Source organism: Oncorhynchus mykiss, chromosome 13, assembly GCF_057628025.1.
Source record: "Oncorhynchus mykiss isolate SJ-2025 chromosome 13, ASM5762802v1, whole genome shotgun sequence".
NCBI lineage: Eukaryota > Metazoa > Chordata > Actinopteri > Salmoniformes > Salmonidae > Oncorhynchus > Oncorhynchus mykiss.
Genome location: NC_143034.1, coordinates 51,960,736 through 51,979,844, shown reverse-complemented (window position 1 = coordinate 51,979,844; position 19,109 = coordinate 51,960,736). Strand labels below are relative to the sequence as shown.

Here is a 19,109-nt window from a genome sequence, read left to right as displayed (position 1 = left end):
GATGCAACAACAGCAGTAATCACAGCTTGCAGTGACTCATTCATTGTGTTGTAGACTTAACAAAAGTAATTTCAGCGAATGGATCATGGCTAATTCAGTTAGGCTGAGTATGATTACAGAATATTGAAAACCATGGCAGCCCTCATCCATGAGCTCTAGGCACAGAACACTTTTGCTGGATATTGCTGTTCTTTGCACAGGCTATACAGCACCATACAGACAACACTGAACCCCACTATGGTCCACTGCTCTGACTGGTCCCACTACACGCACCTCAGCAGTTTAAATCATGTATGTATATGCCTATGTCCGTGATTGTGTGTTGCGGGTTAAGCCTGACTCTAATTCCCTCTATTTAATCGGCTGTGTGATACTTTGGTAAGACAAAGAGAGCCATTGAGAGAGGAAGCAGGGGGTGGAGGGAAACGGGGCAATGAGGGAGCCATACCCATAACTGCCTGGCCTGTAGCTTCGCTGGGATACAAAGGGACTCTCATACTGGCTACACAGTCTCTGCACCCCCACCCATCCCCAAACTCCCCTCCCTGCTCAGGTTGGGACTGTAATGGGATTAAAACATTCCAAAACTGGAGAGAGATAGAGATGTGGGCAAAATGCTTGTATGATGGAGGTAAAGAGGGAGGCTGCAGGAGATTCAAATGGTGTCATTTCATGGAATGGGCATAAAAATGGACAGAAGTTTCCAAGCAGAGGTGAATGGGGGGACAAGAGAACACAGAAGGAGGGTGTTAGGTAAGTGTTGGCCCAGGGCAGAGGACAGACATTATGCACGTACGCCATCATCAGAGTGGATCTACCCTAGCGATGCCCCCTTTTCTGTGGTTGAGGAAATGGTCATGTGAAGATCTTGGGTCCCATATGAAAGGAATGTCATGCCATCCTCAGGCAGGGAGTCTTCCAAATTCGTTGCGATCCAAAAAAACAAGCAAAAAGTTACCGCGAATACCATTCCCCATTGTGGACCTGTTAAATCACACAAAATATAGCTAAGAAATAAATGTGGATGGTTTCCTATAAAAAGCGTGACAGGCCAGAAACTGCACGGCAATGGTTGACTAAGGCAGAGAAGATCTATTTTCTTCCTGCTTGACCTGGGCATATCCCTCATTCTCTTTCCAACAGCTTTCTTTCTTTCTACTCCTTTGGCCTGTAGGAGAATGTCAGCCCACTAAGGACTAGAGTAAAACTAGACTGGGGTGTCATGGCCCTTTACACCAAATCTGCTAATTGGGCAAGGGTCCCTCTTCAGCCCCCTCTCCCAACCTTGGTTAGTGCTCGTTGCCTCAGTAACAACCCATTTCCACTAAAACAATGAACTGACTGTGCTTGTCTGTTTGAGTGTATGTAGATAGAACAAGTGAGAGGGTGAGAGCTATGTCAGTATCTGTCCATCATTGGGAGGTATGGGTACAACTTTCACAATAATATTTTTTTTTAAAAAGAGCTGTTTAACTGTGGAACTCAAACTGGAGAAAACAAAACACGGACTCTGTTGTGAAAACATATTCATGTGATTTGGGGTGTTGGGTTGGATAGGTGTTTTATCTGTACAATTCAGAGGAACTAGGTGCAAGAGCTTTGTACGGTAAAGGACACCCAACTGATACAGTAAAATCCAGCGCAACACACATTCCTTCAGTCTATAATTATGCTTGGGTCATGTCAGTGTGACTCAGTACTTCAGCCAGCCTCCAAGAAAAACAAATGTTGAAATCTAAGAAATATGACACAGAGCTCTTAGAAATCTTAGTTCTTGGGAGGATTATTTAAAGACGTTTTGCTCAGAGCATAGGTGAAACTGTTTCAGCAAGTTATTCACTCAAATCAATTTGTGAGTTGCACCATTTGTAACAGATATTTAATTACAGATGTTTTGCAATTAACTCTGCATGGAAAAAAAAAGCAAATATTTTTTGGCTCTAAATCTTATAAAAAAGTCACATGCATGCAAAAAGCCAATTGTGTTGGTAAGAAAAATTATACAAAAGTACTTTCTTACAAAAGAATTTAATCACAACAATAAAAGAAAGAGCTCTTCCACAGCAACTGCTCTTCCCCGTCATAAAACTATTCATAAACACAATTAAATTTTTACCTAACACAATGTAAATGTAGACATGAGTTACAGTTCTCCCTTGTGAATGACAGCTGGAATAAAAGTACATAGCTTTTAGAAGCCCTACTTTCACTTCATAGATTGTATATGCGTCAATGCTTTCATGGCGATACAGTGGGAGAGGTCACAGGCCTAAAATTTAAAAAGTCTAACACCCCAGTCTAGGACTTCAATCTGCAGGTTGCCCGTAGAGCTGGTTGGCCCAGTGCAGGGGTAGGTGATGTTATAGCAAAGGACCAGTATGTATGCAGGCTTTTGTTCCAGCCACGCAGTACCACACAAGATTTGACTAATCAATTATTCATAGTCTTAAATAGACCCTGATTAGTTGAATAAGGTGTGTTAATGCTTTGCTGGAACAAAAGCTTGCACTCACACCAGCCTAGTGGGTTGCGAGGTGGTATGGCCCTGCCTCTGCCAGTCCTGTTTGGTCTGGCTCAGTCTGTGATGATGAGCTCGTCGCAGCCCCAATCTTCATAACTGCCATCAGGAAGGTACCGCCGGATGATGATGGGGATCTTCCTGCACCTGTAACGGTCACACACTCAATCATATACTGAAGAGTAACAGGCACTCTCCAAGTATCACACTTCCACCATAAACTAGAAAAAAACTGAGATTAAGCATAGCTTACTTTAGCTCTTTCATGGCAATTTGCAGAGGGTCTGTCTCTCCCTCCAGCTCCACCATGACTGGGGCACACATGCTATATCACAGAGAAAGTTATGAATAGTGACAGAGACAACATGACAGAGATATCAGACTATACATTCCTGCACATACTCAGCAGGTTACTTGTCACCAACTAAACCAACAGTTGACACCTGAGGTAGAGAATATGGCAAGAGCACAAGGTGAGTGGTACCTGTACTAGTGGCAAAAATAAACATCTGTTGTAATATGCTGGGAACGCGGCATTCCCCTGGGAGGAAATTTATGTTCCGTCTCCACTGCTGTCATTTCTTCCCTTTGTTGTACATCTTGTCAGACATGCTGTAGACACTGAGCTCCTTCAAACATTACGGTGTAATGTGATTCACGTTGGCTTTGGAATGTTTTGTTGTAATTCTTTACCAAAACAGCTAGCTTTATCTTCATATTTGATCTTTTAGAATGCAGTCAGTTGTCATGTGTATTATGGTTGTCTTTTTAGCTAGTTGAGTCCTAGTTTCTCTTTTTCTATGTTGATATTCACCTTTAGACAAATTATTGTCTTGAGTAAAGGCAAGACATGGGTGGACTCATACATATGCATTACAGCCATGTAGGCGATAAAGCGCATCTCTGTATCGTATTATAATTAACTTCCGAAAATCTCATTTGAGAAACCCATAGATGGTTACTAGCTCTCAGCTAAGAGGCTTGACATGGGCTCTTTTTAATAGACCATATTCACAGGGACTCAAGGGCAGAAAGACATTTCTGAAAAGATGCGGGAGTATCACTTCCCTAGCGTATTGCAACACTGCTGAGGTGTACTCACGCTATCTGCAGGGCACGTGTCCCCAGCACCCTGGCCCTTTCATATTTGGTCATGTATTGGGTTGTGATCCTCTTCTGGTTAGCCTGTGACCCCTCCCCTGCAGGCAGGATCTTCACATTCTCTTGGTCCTCCTAGTAACAGGTCAGGACAACAAAAAAGACAGAGAGAGCAAAGAGGAAGCAGGTGGGAGAATTTCTATAAATTGAGTTTGAATTGGTGATGAAATTGTTGAACATTGAATAGGTGATAGACAGTAATGGATTGATTGTAGTGAAATAAAATGCATCAGACAAATATGACAGATCACAAGAGATTACTAAAACACTATACATCTGTCCAGATACAATGAGGCTTACTTTAGATAACATTAAGAGTTAATACCTTGCTAACAAGTAAGAACAAATAGGTGGAAAACTCACATCTTCAACGTTTTCCAGGTCATCCAATCCCTCATCCTCTTCAGCGTCATCAAAGTCTCCATCATCAAAACTGCAGAGGTAACAAGAGAAGTAAAGTGTAAAGAATAATACACTAAAAGGTGAACAGTGGAGTGTTGCTCTTAACCAATCTGTGTGTCGTATGTCTTTATAGTCTCTCAACGTGGGAACCTTTCATGTTCTCCCAGTAATTTCATGTTCACACAGGAATTTCATTTTCTCCCAGTGAGAACATGAAAGGTCACAACGTTGAGCTAAAAATCACTGGGGGAACATGGAAGGTCCCCACCTCGAGTCTAAAAAGACATGCGACACACATTGTTGTACTTCATTTTTTTTTAGGTAACAATATCCTATTTACTTACTCTCCTTCGTTGTCGGACATGTTCCCTTACTTTAGTTTGGTAAAAAACGAGTGTTTTCAAAAACAAAGATAGCGAACTTCAAAACGCTGTTGTTAACAGCTAGATATAATCCGTTTAACCGACTTCCGGTTGCGTGGTGCGTCGATTTGATTGATAGACTAACAACTGCACCATAATATATGGTTCCGCAAAGCGACTCAACACATGAACGAGATATTAAAAAATATATATATATAGATACAAAAATATTATTTTTCCAAATGTATTATACTAACTAAACATGTATTTTTAGATCGTATAATGTAGTTTTGAGCATGATAAAATACCTATCATCAAGAAGTGGTTAATTCCCACATTGGTGAGACATAAATAACAAAGATCTGAATACAGTGTGAATCTCAATCTCACAAAGAACTTGCCCAATAAATCAGAATGTACAGGCAATGGAAAGCATCGCCACAATCTGGAGTAGCAAATACCCTGATTAGCCTGTACAATTTTTTTTGAAATATACATTAGGCATGTGAGGTATGAGGTACATTTAAAAAAAACAAAAAAACATTAATGACATTTAAAATCGAAACATTATCAAAATATTATGATCATACAAATGCATTCTGTTCATACAAAGTACAATGTTTTATTAAATAAAATTTAACAAAGTTGAACTGCAAAACTAAATGTTTAAAGGAGTTATTTTTCATCCCATTAGTGAATGATTCTTTGCAGCAATTCATTTTAGGCTGACTAAGGCTTTACGGATTACAGGAGCAATCACATCTTGTACAAAAAGTGCAGTGTAATGGGGAGGTGTAATGGGGATAGTTTTTTTCACTTGGGAAGAAAATTCATATCCTCTGCATCAGAGGCTTCTCTTAATTCTTATCCACTCTCATCCACAGTCCAAGAGTCTCCATCTCTTACCCGTAATCTTCATTCATTTCTTTGTACAATTATGAGACATTCCATTGTGGCTCAATGTGTATTTGTTAACAAATATAGACCTATTTGTTCCTTCCTTACAGGGTGAGCCCGAGTCCAACTCAGTTCTTCTTTAGAGAGCCTTTGCTCTTAGAATCTTTATGACTCAGCATCTTCAGCATCTTCATGGACTTGAACTTTGCTCTTAACGTCTTCAGGTCTTTCCCAGACTCTTTTCTTAAATCTGAGGAGGGAGAAATAGTGATACCATGATCAAATTCTGAGAAATTAAAGAGTCTGAGGTGTAGTATTGAGGGAATAGGAATGAAAGAGAGTGTGAACAGACATGAGAAAACAGGAAAGACAACAACAAAATAAACACTCTAGGAAAATACTTTCCCCTCACCTTTCTTCTTGATCATGGAAAAAAGAGCATCTTCTTCTTCTTCCCTGAAAAAGACAAACCATTGGTAGGTATGAGCAAGAGCATCATATCTGCTTTATGAAATTTGTCTGAATCAACGGCCCTTGGTATTCATCTATGAGTTTTTCATGCACCTTTGCCTGTCCTGATCCAAGCTGTTGATGATATGGTTCCTCTGTTCAATGATGGTGACAAGCTCCTCCATCAACTGCTGGTCCCTATAACGGTCATCCTTACTCCACTTACACTCTGGGTGGATGATGATTGAGGAGGAGATGACAGACAAACAATTAGATTAGTCAAATAACAACACGTAATAGCAGACTGATAATTGCTGAGGAGTAGTAGATACTGGAGAGAGGGTCGTGTGAAGACTGGCCACTCACCTGGTTTGTTGAGGAGACATCTCAGTTCATATTCCACGTCTGCCTGTCTCTCCTCTAAATTCTGTTGCTTGGCCCTTGGAGTGCACATACAAATACATCAGGTCCATATGTTGGGAATGATAAAATAAGCAGAGATAATAAAGGTGTTATGGAGGCGCTGTCTTGCTTTGATATCATTTCAGGTCAGTGCACTTACATGTATACCAGCTCTGCGTCTCTGCGCACAAGCATGTGTTTCTCATGTATTAGAGTGAACCAGTCCACCAACATGTCCTCCTCTTCCTGGTCTGAAACAAACAGGTGGATGACACTAGTCTGATCAATAACAATTAATCTCTCACAATAACAATTTATATGATAACCGGAATAATTATTTGGATGTTAATAATAAGCACACCACAGACACGTACAACTACAGACACTCACCATTCTGGCAGTCTCTCAAGCTTCTCTCCATCTCCACCCCTCTCAGCTCCAGCCTGTCCATTCGTTTCTCCAGCTCCCCCAGCTCCCCCTGCAGCTCCTCCACTGGGGCATAGTTGTCTGTCTGCACCTGAGGAGACATGCATGTGTACTAGGGGACTGTTCTGATTTGGAGAAAACACTGGATAATGGGTTAATTCCATTACACTGAGATATCCTCTCACCTTCCTCTTGATGAGGGGGAAGCCATGTCCAGGGGCAGGCTTGGATTTGGGGAATTCAAAGGGGGAGACTTTACGATTGAAAGGGTTCTCCTTGCACACCTGCTAAATTGGAGACATTTCACATTTCTGTGAAATCCATAATTGTAATATTCAAGCACACACAGTCCAAGCAGCTATCTCGAGTAGGCTATAACCTACAGTATAGGGACGATGTTGTTATGCAGGAATATTAGAAAAACATGTTGTCTTTTATGTTAAACATATTGGAAAATAGTTTCAGTCTGAAACTCACTTAACCTGATATCTTTGCATAATACTTATGTGTTGTGTAATACAAGCCCATATGTTCTGTATTTTGGGCAGGTTGAGCTGTGACATAGATATCAGTGGAGACTAAAGAGCAGCATTATACCGTACCTTACTGTAAGAGGGGGTGGGCACCTGGCCAGAGTCCCTCACTTCAGACACACTAGGGAGCGATGGGGGTCTGAGCAGGGAGGGACTGGCTGCTGCTCCATTGGTTGACAAGGTTGGTGGGGGGTGACTTTGAGTACAGATTGCGGGCACAGACACACTTTTGGGCAAAGAGAGGCTCTGGGCTATATCTGATTTGCCAAGAGCCTTTGGTGCTCCAGTTACACTGCATATGCTATCAGCTCCAGCTAAATTAGACACACTAAGTGAACCGACAGAAGCATCAGAAACACCATATGAACTAGCTTCTTCAGTTAAATTAGATATGTTAGGTGCACTAACTGCTCCAACTAAACCTCCGAACCCACTAGCTCCAGCTAGACTAGATACACCAAGTGATCTGGCTACTTCAGACAGATTAGATACATCAAGGGAACTAGCAGCCTCAGCCAAGTAAGATGAACTTGTGGTTTTAGCTTCAGTCAAATCAGACAAACCAAGTGAACTAGCTGCTTTGGACAAGTTGGTTGATTTTCCAACTCCAACATCTGCTAAATTACATACATCAAGTGCGCCAGCTGTTTCAGCCATGTTAGCTATCCCACCAACATCAGCTGACTCAGATATACCAATTGAACAAGGTTCTTCAGCTAAATTAGATACAGGAAGTGAGCATCCTGCTTCAGCTAAACTTTCTTTCTCTGGTGCATTAGCAATTTCAGGTAAATTTACTGCGTCATCCGCTCCAGCAATACTAGACTTGTCAACTTCTCTGGATGTGTCCTCTAAATGAGCTTGGCAATGTGAGCTGGCTGCTTCAGCTAACTGACTGGTACCACACCATGTCTGGCTGGTTACCATTGAGGGCTGTGCTTGGCCTTCAGCACCACTCATTGTGTTCTCTTCCCCAGTGTAATCATCATCAGCCTCCTCATCCTCAAACTCCCCAAAGGGGTTGGGAGGGGGTTCTCTCGCTCTGTACCAACTCCCTCTGAGGGAGGGTATAGAGCCTGAGCGTGGGGGCTTGGGCATACTAGGGGGCGGGGCAGGGGGAAGCTTTGGCCAGGGCCCTGGCTGGACAAGCTCCAGCCACGGTGGGTCTTTGGGTTTACGGGGCCCACTGGGTTGGCCAAACCTGATGTCAAAAGTGAAATAAACAAATAGGCATTAATTGGACAATTCTACTCAAAGTTACATCATGTGTTATGTCTGATGAACAAACTTACCTGCGAGAAGGATTGGGTAAGGTTTTATTATCAACTGGGTAACCTGCAGAGAGAGGGAGATGGATAGTGAAACATTTCGTGGATATGTTTGAAATGAGGAGAAGATGGGATGTCTACACAGAATTGAGTGTACTGAAATATTCTGATAACAAGGACATACTCTTCATACAGTCGTAAAGTGAGGTCAGAATCGAGAAGCTGGAGTCGGTAGTTAGTCTTACTCACTAGAAACAAGGGGGCTGTCCATGGTTTTAGGTGGACGGGTTCTAGGTGCAGGACGAGGAGGGGTGGAGTCTAACACCCGCCTGGGTGCAGGAACTGGCCGTCCAGGGCTTGCAGAAGCCGAATCGCTGTCTGGTGTTACAATGAGTGTTCTGGTTGTTTGAATGGGCCGTGTCCCTGCTTCTTCAAGCTTTCCCTCTAGTGTTCTGGTTGTTTGAATGGGCCGTGTCCCTGCTTCTTCAAGCTTTCCCTCTTCTACAGTGGGCTTTGGAGGACGGGGTGGCATTGGCTTCTTGAGTGTGTCATGCCTTGTCTTTCTCTCACCTCCCTCCGTCTCTGTCCTTCCTCTTCCAAAAATAACTGTCTCATCTGAGTCTGTTTTTCCAATAAAATGAGAGAGATCGGGGTTGTCTGTTAATCCACCCTGCTCATCAAATTTGGGCAGATTCTCTATTGATCCAGTTTGTTTACTGTAGTCGGGGTGGGCATTTTGACTGGCTGTCAAGTGGTGGGTGCAGACCAAGGAGCCAACTGCACTCCCCTCTTTGTAAGACCCTGGTAAGAGAGTGCTGCTGCACACACTGCATCTGAAAGAGAAACACAGGATAACATGAGAGGGACACAAATCACAGATTATATTTCACTGTCTGCAGATAAGGATAAACTAGCGTTGCCTTCTGAGCAGTAGTGTTACCTGAAGCAGCTGCGGTGGTAGAGTTTCCCCTCAGTGAGATGTCTCTGCACCAGGTGGACGTGCTTCATGCAGGAGGCACAAACGCTGCATGGCCTGCCACTGTTGGATCGCTCCTCTGTCCTTGACTGTTGAGCAGGGGAGGTCAGCCAATGGCAACAGTAAAGAGGAAGAAATGTGAGAATTTGGGAAGAAAGAGGAGATTGAGATAAATAACTTTGTGCACAGAGTTGAGATTAAGTAATAAAAAATTCAAATAAAAATGGCTTCATAACAACTTTATTACATTACCTTGGCGGGCTGCAAACCTCCAAGAGAGTCAGGTTGTGTCTGGGAGTGACTGGAGCACTCTGCGACATATGGCGTCTTCAAACTGGCTGGACCGGCTGCTTAGTAAAAATGAACACTTTGAATACACACATATTTGACAAACACAGGTGGAACCAACCATGTGCTGTTTTCCCAATTTGACTATGACACAATTTAGCCACACACCATGAGACTTCTTGTTGAAGCAGTGGTGGTAATGGGAGAGGTAAGTGATGACACTTAGCCGGTCTGGCACCTCTGTGGACACCATGTCCTTAGCATCCAGCAATGCAGGGATTCCCAGCTTTGACTGTGCAACCTCAAATGCCTGGTAGGAGAGGGGATCAATAATGAAATGCCAGACAGATAGGACAATATAAACAGATGTAGTGCAATGTATGAACATAAACATGCATTGAGACAGTTATGCATGCTTGCTGGTAAAACAGAATTACGTAAAACTCACCAGATGGTTGTTTTCATAAATGTTATCTTTGGAGAGGGAGTTGAAGTCTCTGGAGAAAAAGCAGAATAGTACTATGTGATACAAATGATGGGAATCAATATGTTTTGACCATGACCGTTTACAATCCAAGGTAACACCAAGTAATTGAGTCCCCTCAACTTGCTCAACAACCACATTAATCATTATCAGATTCAGCTGAGGTCTAGAATTTATGGAGTAATTGGTACCAGATACAATGCTCTTAGTTTTAGAGATGTTCAGGACTAGTTTATTACTGGTCAACCCTTCTAAAACTGACTGCAAATCTCTGTTCAGCGTTCCAGCGATTTCACTATCTGCGGTTGCTGACGCATGGTATCGCATCCCCATACATAGACACACAGACTTTGTTTAATGCCAGTGACAGGTCATTAGTAAAAATATAAAAAAGTAGAGGGCCAAGAGAGCTGCCCTGCGGCACACCACACTTTACATGTTTAACATTAGAGACGTTTCCATTAAAGAATGGAGGGGGGAGAGGAAAGGATAGAGGAAGATTAAGGAGAGTTAACTTGGAGCTTAGGCCATGCTGTGGTTCTGTGTATCAGGCCAGACAAATTCACTGTGACAGGATTCAGGTCCCTGCTACAGCCACAGATTAGTTTGCCAGCCGCTCTGGATCAGCCTAAAGACAGGCAGGAACTGAGTCCTATAGGCCTACTGTCAACAATGTACTCACATACAATACACTGACTGGGGCTGTGGGAGACTGGGTGCCAGTGTTGGCCCACAGTAGTAAAGAGGATGGGGAAGCTCACAGGGGAGTTCACATTCTTATTCTAATTTATTTTATATACTTACATCAAATCAGGTCGGTGTTTGTGGATAATGGCACAAAACGCCAATCCATCTCTGAATGAAGAAGACATGTTCCTTATCTCCACATTGGGGTAATTTTCGCATTTGATGCGACACCATTCTTGTAAAGCTTTCAATGAACCCATGATAGAATTTCATTCTCCCATGTTAAATTGAGAAAGTCAACAACCACTTCAACCTCAACCTGTCAGATCCTGGATATTCAACCCTGTTTAGCACACTCACTAGCTACGTTAGCATGGCTATATTTTGTCGACCAAGTCCAAAACTTATGAGACTTCACTGTAACTTGCTTCCAATGTGTTGTTCCCCAAAAGTCTCTAATCTCAGCGAAGTAGATCCTTGAAGTAGAAAATAGCGAGCAACGTCCACTTTCGCGGGTTGATTTGCTGTAAAATGTTGACACAACAATAAATCTCTTCACTCAGGTATTTTTTTTCGTTCGAATCACTTTTGGGTTACATTTTCATAAATGTATTACGTTGTTTAGCGATCTTGGCTTTCCGAGATTAATGTACTACCCCGAAGAGTTGATCACACAGAATAAACACCAAAACAAATCCGTTACTGTACCACACGGTAACTGTACTGACTACACACATGTACAGCAGTACACCTTTGTGCCGCTAGAGGGTAGAGAAAACCGGTAGAAATCTGAAACTGCTTGCACTGTCTGCACAGGTTTGCAATAAACAACTACAGTATGATCGAGAAGGTTCATTAGAAAGTATGATAACCTTTTTTCTGTGTTTTATATTCTATGCGCCAGTGCCAGCTGCCATCGTGTCCATCATCCACCCATCACTGTCGGGGAGGTGAGAAGGGGAGCTCTCAAAGTTGTTCCTCGCGAGATACGTTCATGGTAAAGAGAATTCCGGTAGTGATGGCGGCGTCGCCTGACACGGACAGTTTGGAGGCACGTATCAGTAAGTCTTTTAAAAAGTTATTTAGGTTGTATGGAGAGCTATTGGAGCATGCATCCTTGGAAAAACAACCGTGTTGCAGTTGACCGAGATGACAGTTTAAGCAAAATCAAGGTGCAAACTGAGAGGGACTGTAACGTTAGACCTCTCATAAACAGCAAGCTAGCCAGCTGTAAAGCTAACTAGCTAGCCAGATAGATTCCCAGAACCATCTAGACTAGAGAGAATGCATCTAACTCTTGCTAGATACGGGAACCAGCAAGCCACCTATCGTGAATTCATATCCTGCCAGTGACTATACGCTTAGCTATGTGACAGTGTGCTGTCAAATGCAGGAAGCCTAGCTCACTCGGTCAGTGGGAGAACTGGAGTTGGAGTCCCTTGCAAAGTCGTGTCCAAAGTACTGCTGGAAAGCTAAAGTACTTGCTATTATCTGTTTTTAAAACAGTTCTGCAACATAGTTGATTGATGTTCATCTCCATGTTTGACAGTTCCCTGAAATAAACATGGAAATGTGTCACTATCGAAAAATATTCAGATTAACCTTAATTTCCCCTTCCCCCAATTTCCTTAATTCTCCCATTAGACAAGGCCACAAACCCACTGAACAGAGACACAGATTGGGACAGCATCCAGGCCTTCTGTGACCAGCTCAACAATGATTTGGAGGGGTATGTCAGTGTCTCATAACATGTACACATCTTAACACTATGTTTTCACCTCCCAGGAGTAGCTGTACTGAGTACATGTTTGTTACTTAAAGCTGCAATATGGAACTTTTTGGGCTATCTCCAAATGCACATAGGAATGTGAGATATAGATCTGTCATTCTCATTGAAAGCAAATCTAAGAAGTGGTAGATTTGTTCTGTGTGTGCTATTTCTATGCGCCCCATTCCTAATTTTTTTTGCATCTTACTTTTGGTTTTGTACACCAGCTTCATACAATATACAATATTTGTAGTTCTTGAAAATATATTTCATAGATGTTTAGATGGTATAATGATTCTCTACACTATACATCGATTGTTTTGCCACCTAAACTGAAGTTAGGTAAACTTAGAATTTTTGCAACCAGGAAATGGCAGAGCGATTTCTTCATATTCCACCTTTAAGATTTCTGACACTGACCCTGTGCTGACATCTGTGTCAATGTGTTGTCTAGAGTAGAAGGAGATGTAAAATTGCATGTCATACAATAGTCAATGGTAGATAGATCTGCTGCCAACTTCAGCCACATCAAACTCTTTATTTTCCATTTCAGACCCCAGCTGGCCACCAGGCTACTGGCTCACAAGATCCAATCACCTCAGGAGTGGGAGGCCATGCAGACACTCGTGGTGAGTTGAGTGATGGCAGTGTGTTGTAACATGAATCAGAGCCAATCCAATTGACAGCCTTCTGTGTAGTGTGTGTGTGTGTGCCTACATTCATATTGAAGAAACTAATTGTGTGACTCACTTGTGATGTGTGTACAACCAGGTGCTGGAGACTTGCATGAAGAGCTGTGGGGAAAGGTTCCACAGTGAGGTGGGCAAGTTTCGCTTCCTCAATGAGCTCATCAAAGTGGTCTCTCCAAAGGTAATGATTGTCTCTCTGTGCCTTTCACTGAGCAAGTCTGTTAAAATTGGATAAGCTCTCACTCAGCATGCTCCTGCTCTCTCCCTCAGTACCTCGGCACCCGGGCTCCAGAGCCAGTGAAGAAGAAGGTGTTGGAGCTCATCTATAGTTGGACACTGGGGCTGCCTGACGAGGCAAAGATTGCTGATGCCTACCAGATGCTTAAAAAACAGGGTGAGCTGCTCTATACTTAGTGACTGCAGTGTAGCTATGATGGTGATGGACGAACAGTTGTTGTTAATGTTATGTTTACCTTGGTTTGTGTTGTTTTTTATCCAGGCATTGTCAAACAGGACCCAGTTCTTCCAGCTGACAAACTCCTCCTGCTTCCACCTCCCAGACCAAAAAATGCCATATTTGAGGATGAGGAGAAGTCAAAGGTAAGGTATTGTTAAACAAAAAAAATGTATAACTTTTTTTCTCTCCAAATTTTGCATTACAAATGTGATTCACCATGCATTCTCCACTCCATTTACTACCCCTCCCCCTAACTTTAAATTCTTCCTCCTCCCTGGTGTCTTGGTAGACACTGACTCGCCTGTTGAACAGCACTCACCCTGAGGACCTGAAAGCAGCCAACAAACTGATCCAGGAAATGGTGCAGGAGGTACAGTCTCTTTTCTCAAGCTCGCCTAAATGTATGAATAATTTAGATCTATAGGCTGTTTCATTACAGTAATACGGAGATGTACATCACATCGGACAGTGTGAACTGTATTATCTGGTCTGTGTGTGTGTTAGTATGGGAGAGAAAGTGAATGCCCAAGTGCTTTAGTACTCTTCTAGTCATGTAAGGGGACTGAGTGAGAAAGTGGGCGCTCTGCCCTGAGGGGTGGTCTCCTTGTCAGAATCATTCAGTGCTTTCACGACTCCTTTAATTTAGGGACAAAGGATACTTTTCTTCCCCCTCCTCCCTCCCTGGTTTCTTCTTCCTGACCTGTGTGTGTGTCTCAGGACCAGAAGCGGGCGGAGAAGTTGTCCAAGCGTGTGAACGCCATCCAGGATGTGAATGAGAGTGTCAGCCTACTGACTCAGCTGCTGGAGGACTATGACCGGACCACCAACCCACAGAGCAATGCAGAGCTCATCCAGGTCTGTGGCACCTTTACACAAGCCAGAGACCAGAGACCCCTCCCACAGTGCCATAACAGCATCACCTATATATGATGTATACAAAGCACTGCATGCAGATACAGACATTTGATAGTGTGTACTTGTGTGTTTAGGACTTGTACCAGCGCTGTGAGAAGATGAGACCCACATTGTTCAGACTGGCCAGTGATACAGAGGACAATGATGAGGCTCTGGGTGAGGTTTCAGACACTCCTCAATGTGTTTAAGTGTATGGTAAACAGAGGGAGAAGAATATGTGGGTGACAATATACAGTATATTACAAGTGTGTGTGTGCTTGGCAGCGGAGATCCTCCAGGCCAACGACAGCCTGACTCAGGTCATCAACCTGTACAGGCAGCAGGTGAAGGGAGAGGTGGTGAACGGGAACAACTCAGCTAATACACAAAGGCTCACAGGTGAGCAACAATGGGTCAATGACACTTGCATCCATAGGGACGATAGCGTCACTTGACACAACCTTGGTAGGAGGGGACTAGAGTATATGATTACACGCATGGGTTAAAGATTTCCTCTGTACACTTATCTCTTCCAGGAAGTAGTGTGGCGCTACTTGATCTATCGGGATTGGACACGTCACCTCCTTCCTACCCAGAATTCCCCACTCCAACAGACAGCCTAAATGCTCCCTCTCAGGAGATGGGCATCAGTCTTCTTGACGATGAGCTAATGTCACTGGGTAAGGGCAGACAGCATATTACATCAAGTCTTCCAGGACCTCTGCTACTTCCATGTTGTGTGTGTTAATTGTGGGTGACTGCCTAATTTTCCCAGGTTTGAGTGAGGGGACCCACACCTCCAACCCGGCCTCCCAGCCTGAGGACTCTACCGCCTGGGACTCTTTCCAGGTGAGAACTGAGGACTCCACACAGTGAGACATGATGCATAATATTCAGTTAACACCAAATCCATTGAGTCCCTTTTAGCTTGATAGATTACCATTACTTAGGCAGGTTCATGATTATACTTCAACAAGTGTACCGTCTGTGTCTTACACGTGGTGTCGCTTTCTTTGCAACAGTCTTCCGACAGTGTGGATATTACTGATATCCCAGCAGCGCCTAGTGTACTACTGAGTCCAGATCGGCTCCCCTACACCCAGCCTCTTTCTACTGGAGCCACGTCTGGAAGCTCAGCCTTAGATGAGTTGGATCTGCTGGGGAAGAAGCTGCTGCAGCAGTCCCTACCTCCAGAGGGCCTGCAGGTCAAATGGTAACTAACCCTTCACTATGGGATGGTTTTACACCGCAGGTGATGTTTGTGTCAAGTATCCGTGTTAGTCTGCCAGTTATGTTGCTAAGTACAGTATTGATGGACCACTGTATTCATTACGATTTGAAGTCACTTCAAGTGCTGTAGAAGCAAAACAATATATGAAGAAGCAAAACCATATATGAAGGATCATGAGGTGCTGACCATGCCAACTTGTTATAATAACATAACATGACAGACACTCAGCAACCTTGTTCAACCCACAAATCAAATCAAATCAAATTTTATTTGTCACATACACATGGTTAGCAGATGTTAATGCGAGTGTAGCGAAATGCTTGTGCTTCTAGTTCCGACAATGCAGTAATAACCAACAAGTAATCTAACTAACAATTCCAAAACTACTGTCTTGTACACAGTGTGAGGGGATAAAGAATATGTACATAAGGATATATGAATGAGTGATGGTACAGAGCAGCATAGGCAGATACAGTAGATTGTATCGAGTACAGTATATACATATGAGATGAGTATGTAAACAAAGTGGCATAGTTAAAGTGGCTAGTGATACATGTATTACATAAGGATACAGTCGATGATATAGAGTACAGTATATACGTATGCCTATGAGATGAATAATGTAGGGTGAGTAACATTATATAAGGTAGCATTGGTTAAAGTGGCTAGTGATATATTTACATCATTTCCCATCAATTCCCATTATTAAAGTGGCTGGAGTTGAGTCAGTGTCTGTGTGTTGGCAGCAGCCACTCAATGTTAGTGGTGGCTGTTTAACAGTCTGATAGCCTTGAGATAGAAGCTGTTTTTCAGTCTCTCGGTCCCAGCTTTGATGCACCTGTACTGACCTCGCCTTCTGGATGATAGCGGGGTGAACAGGCAGTGGCTCGGGTGGTTGATGTCCTTGATGATCTTTATGGCCTTCCTGTGACATCGGGTGGTGTATGTGTCCTGGAGGGCAGGTAGTTTGCCCCCGGTGATGCGTTGTGCAGACCTCACTACCCTCTGGAGAGCCTTACGGTTGAGGGCGGAGCAGTTGCCGTACCAGGCGGTGATACAGCCCGCCAGGATGCTCTCGATTGTGCATCTGTAGAAGTTTGTGAGTGCTTTTGGTGACAAGCCGAATTTCTTCAGCCTCCTGAGGTTGAAGAGGCGCTGCTGCGCCTTCTTCACAATGCTGTCTGTGTGAGTGGACCAATTCAGTTTGTCTGTGATGTGTATGCCGAGGAACTTAAAACTTGCTACCCTCTCCACTACTGTTCCATCGATGTGGATAGGGGGGTGTTCCCTCTGCTGTTTCCTGAAGTCCACAATCATCTCCTTAGTTTTGTTGACGTTGAGTGTGAGGTTATTTTCCTGACACCACACTCCGAGGGCCCTCACCTCCTCCCTGTAGGCCGTCTCGTCGTTGTTGGTAATCAAGCCTACCACTGTTGTGTCGTCCGCAAACTTGATGATTGAGTTGGAGGCGTGCGTGGCCACGCAGTCGTGGGTGAACAGGGAGTACAGGAGAGGGCTCAGAACGCAGAACCTTTTATGTAGTACCTTTATCTATTTTCAGGGACAAGCCTCCGTTCAAACCTACTCTACGAGATCTCCAAAACAAATCTGGAACTAATCCAAGTCCTATCCCGGCCTTCTCCCCTGAGCACCCGGTGGCTCTCCTCGGTGATAGGTTGTTGGACACCTCTCCGGTTCACACAGTCATTCCCCCTATAGAAATGACCCTGACAGATGTTTTTGTGCCGCTTGAGTCCATTAAGCCCAGTAAGTATCTATAATATTTGTATTATCTACTTGCTATGCTAATAGTGCATCACATTTGAACAGTGTTTTAAACTCTTTGTTGTATCTAGGCAGCCTGTTGCCTGTGACGGTGTTTGATAGACACAGTTTGCGGGTGCTCTTCCACTTTGCACGTGACTCTCTGCCCTCTCTTGCTGATGTGCTGGTGGTGATCATCTCCATGCTCTCCTCCGCCCCGGTTCCAGTCAGCAACATCCTCTTTCAGCCCTCTGTCCCTGACGTAAGACCTCTTCTCTCTTAATCTGCCTTTTTCACCTTCAGTTCCATTGTCAGTGTAGGGTTGACATCATGACCTCTGTTGTAGACAATGAGAGTGAAGATACAGCCCCCATCAGGTACAGAGCTTCCAGCCTTCAACCCAATCCTCCCACCTGCTGCCATCACACAGGTCCTGCTGCTGGCCAACCCTCACAAGGTACTAGACTGTGTAGGCACTCATTGAAGGCCTGTTATATACCTCTGTGGCATCCCCTACATGAAAATTTTCTTGTAATTATAAACTATGAAGCCAAATAGATTTCTGCAACCCTCAATTCTCTTCTTTTCCAGGAGAAGGTGCAGTTGCATTACAAGCTAACCTTCACGCTAGGAGAGGAAGACCATGATGAAAGAGGAGTTGTAGCCCAGTTTCCACCTTCAGACACATGGGGCAATCTGTAACATTCAACAGATTGACAAGATGTGGCATCTCACTCACACTGCAGAAACCTTGCTTTTTAAAAATGCTTCTATTGATTGGCTAAGCACGGTCATCTCAACTGGGTGTTTGCTTTATGATTTAGAGTATTGTCCTCTGTGCAGCTTTACAGAACTTTATTTGTCTGCTTTCAAACGTACCTAGAACTATTGCACAGCAGACCGTGTGTCACAGCTATGTCTTGTTTTTAACAAATAGGTTGTCCTTCATTCATAGAATTTATACAATTTGTTTACTTTCATGCTCCGGGAGACATGCAATGGACCCTTTGGGGAAGGCTCATTTTTGATCTTTGTCTCATTCTTTTTATACAGCTGTAGGCTATCCTGCTGAATTACTGTTGAGGTTGTGTTTACCCCACCATGCTCCCAGGGTTTCTTACTATGATAATGCATGGAGAATGGTTTGCCTGATATCCTTGTCATGTAGAATTAGACATTCTAAGTCCTATTTAATCTGCCATTTGTGCCTATTTAAGGTTTGTTTTCACTATCATGTCCATTTGGATGGTTTGTCGGTTTTATCTGTTACTCTTTTGATCCATTGCATATGTCTACTCCTTACTGCTTCATAGATGACCTGTTCCGGGAAGAAATCTGTTTTAAAGAAAGATGAATGTCTGTCAAGTTGTCTTGCTGAATCACTCTTTCCTCAAAGGCTTGAGTCTCCCAAGCACATTCCACCAGGCATCTCCAATACAACTCTGTAAATATTGG

General features: G+C 43.4%; 3 protein-coding genes across 5 annotated transcripts; 1 reads left to right on the top strand and 2 right to left on the bottom strand.

Moving 5' to 3' along the window:
- Positions 1-1,849: 1,849 nt before the first annotated feature.
- On the bottom strand, positions 1,850-4,626 carry LOC110486436 (DNA-directed RNA polymerases I, II, and III subunit RPABC2). Its single transcript, XM_021558039.3, has 5 exons — positions 4,423-4,626; positions 4,040-4,109; positions 3,621-3,751; positions 2,772-2,843; positions 1,850-2,665 (listed from the first exon to the last, which is right to left on the bottom strand). The coding sequence occupies exons 1-5, from the start codon at positions 4,440-4,442 to the stop codon at positions 2,575-2,577; spliced, it is 384 nt and encodes a 127-aa protein (XP_021413714.1). The 5' UTR covers positions 4,443-4,626; the 3' UTR covers positions 1,850-2,574.
- Positions 4,627-5,040: 414 nt separating this feature from the next.
- LOC110486433 (MICAL-like protein 1) lies at positions 5,041-11,792 on the bottom strand. 2 transcript variants are annotated; one of them, XM_021558033.3, is made up of 15 exons: positions 10,969-11,792; positions 10,129-10,177; positions 9,849-9,990; positions 9,645-9,739; positions 9,357-9,481; positions 8,666-9,249; positions 8,441-8,483; positions 7,218-8,349; positions 6,801-6,902; positions 6,580-6,706; positions 6,350-6,440; positions 6,154-6,227; positions 5,902-6,016; positions 5,750-5,793; positions 5,041-5,587 (listed from the first exon to the last, which is right to left on the bottom strand). In XM_021558033.3, the coding sequence occupies exons 1-15, from the start codon at positions 11,109-11,111 to the stop codon at positions 5,466-5,468; spliced, it is 2,988 nt and encodes a 995-aa protein (XP_021413708.3). In that variant the 5' UTR covers positions 11,112-11,792; the 3' UTR covers positions 5,041-5,465. The 2 variants fall into 2 exon arrangements, with proteins under 2 accessions (XP_021413708.3, XP_021413709.3); XM_021558034.3 differs by having other exon boundaries at positions 6,801-6,899.
- Positions 11,618-19,019, top strand: LOC110486434 (ADP-ribosylation factor-binding protein GGA1). 2 transcript variants are annotated; one of them, XM_021558036.3, is made up of 17 exons: positions 11,618-11,912; positions 12,496-12,580; positions 13,173-13,248; positions 13,391-13,489; positions 13,579-13,702; positions 13,808-13,908; positions 14,055-14,135; positions 14,483-14,620; positions 14,755-14,836; positions 14,945-15,058; positions 15,196-15,339; positions 15,435-15,508; positions 15,682-15,872; positions 17,452-17,657; positions 17,747-17,916; positions 18,032-18,111; positions 18,246-19,019. In XM_021558036.3, the coding sequence occupies exons 1-17, from the start codon at positions 11,747-11,749 to the stop codon at positions 18,271-18,273; spliced, it is 1,959 nt and encodes a 652-aa protein (XP_021413711.3). In that variant the 5' UTR covers positions 11,618-11,746; the 3' UTR covers positions 18,274-19,019. The 2 variants fall into 2 exon arrangements, with proteins under 2 accessions (XP_021413711.3, XP_021413710.3); XM_021558035.3 differs by having other exon boundaries at positions 18,001-18,111.
- The last annotated feature ends 90 nt before the right edge of the window (positions 19,020-19,109 follow it).

Coding starts and splice junctions, on each gene's coding strand:
- LOC110486433 (XM_021558033.3), bottom strand. CDS start 11,111: ATGGGTTCATTGAAAGCTTTACAAGAATGGTGTCGCATCAAATGCGAA. Junction 8,484..8,665: donor GGACAGCCCCCTTGTTTCTA/GTGAGTAAGACT, acceptor CTCTCTCTGCAG/GTTACCCAGTTGATAATAAA. Junction 5,794..5,901: donor TTGGATCAGGACAGGCAAAG/GTGCATGAAAAA, acceptor TGTCTTTTTCAG/GGAAGAAGAAGAAGATGCTC.
- LOC110486436 (XM_021558039.3), bottom strand. CDS start 4,442: ATGTCCGACAACGAAGGAGA. Junction 4,110..4,422: donor ATGTCCGACAACGAAGGAGA/GTAAGTAAATAG, acceptor TTACCTCTGCAG/TTTTGATGATGGAGACTTTG. Junction 2,666..2,771: donor ATTGCCATGAAAGAGCTAAA/GTAAGCTATGCT, acceptor TGACCGTTACAG/GTGCAGGAAGATCCCCATCA.
- LOC110486434 (XM_021558035.3), top strand. CDS start 11,747: ATGCGCCAGTGCCAGCTGCCATCGTGTCCATCATCCACCCATCACTGT. Junction 14,136..14,482: donor TCCAGGAAATGGTGCAGGAG/GTACAGTCTCTT, acceptor TGTGTGTCTCAG/GACCAGAAGCGGGCGGAGAA. Junction 17,917..18,000: donor TTCAGCCCTCTGTCCCTGAC/GTAAGACCTCTT, acceptor CCTCTGTTGTAG/ACAATGAGAGTGAAGATACA.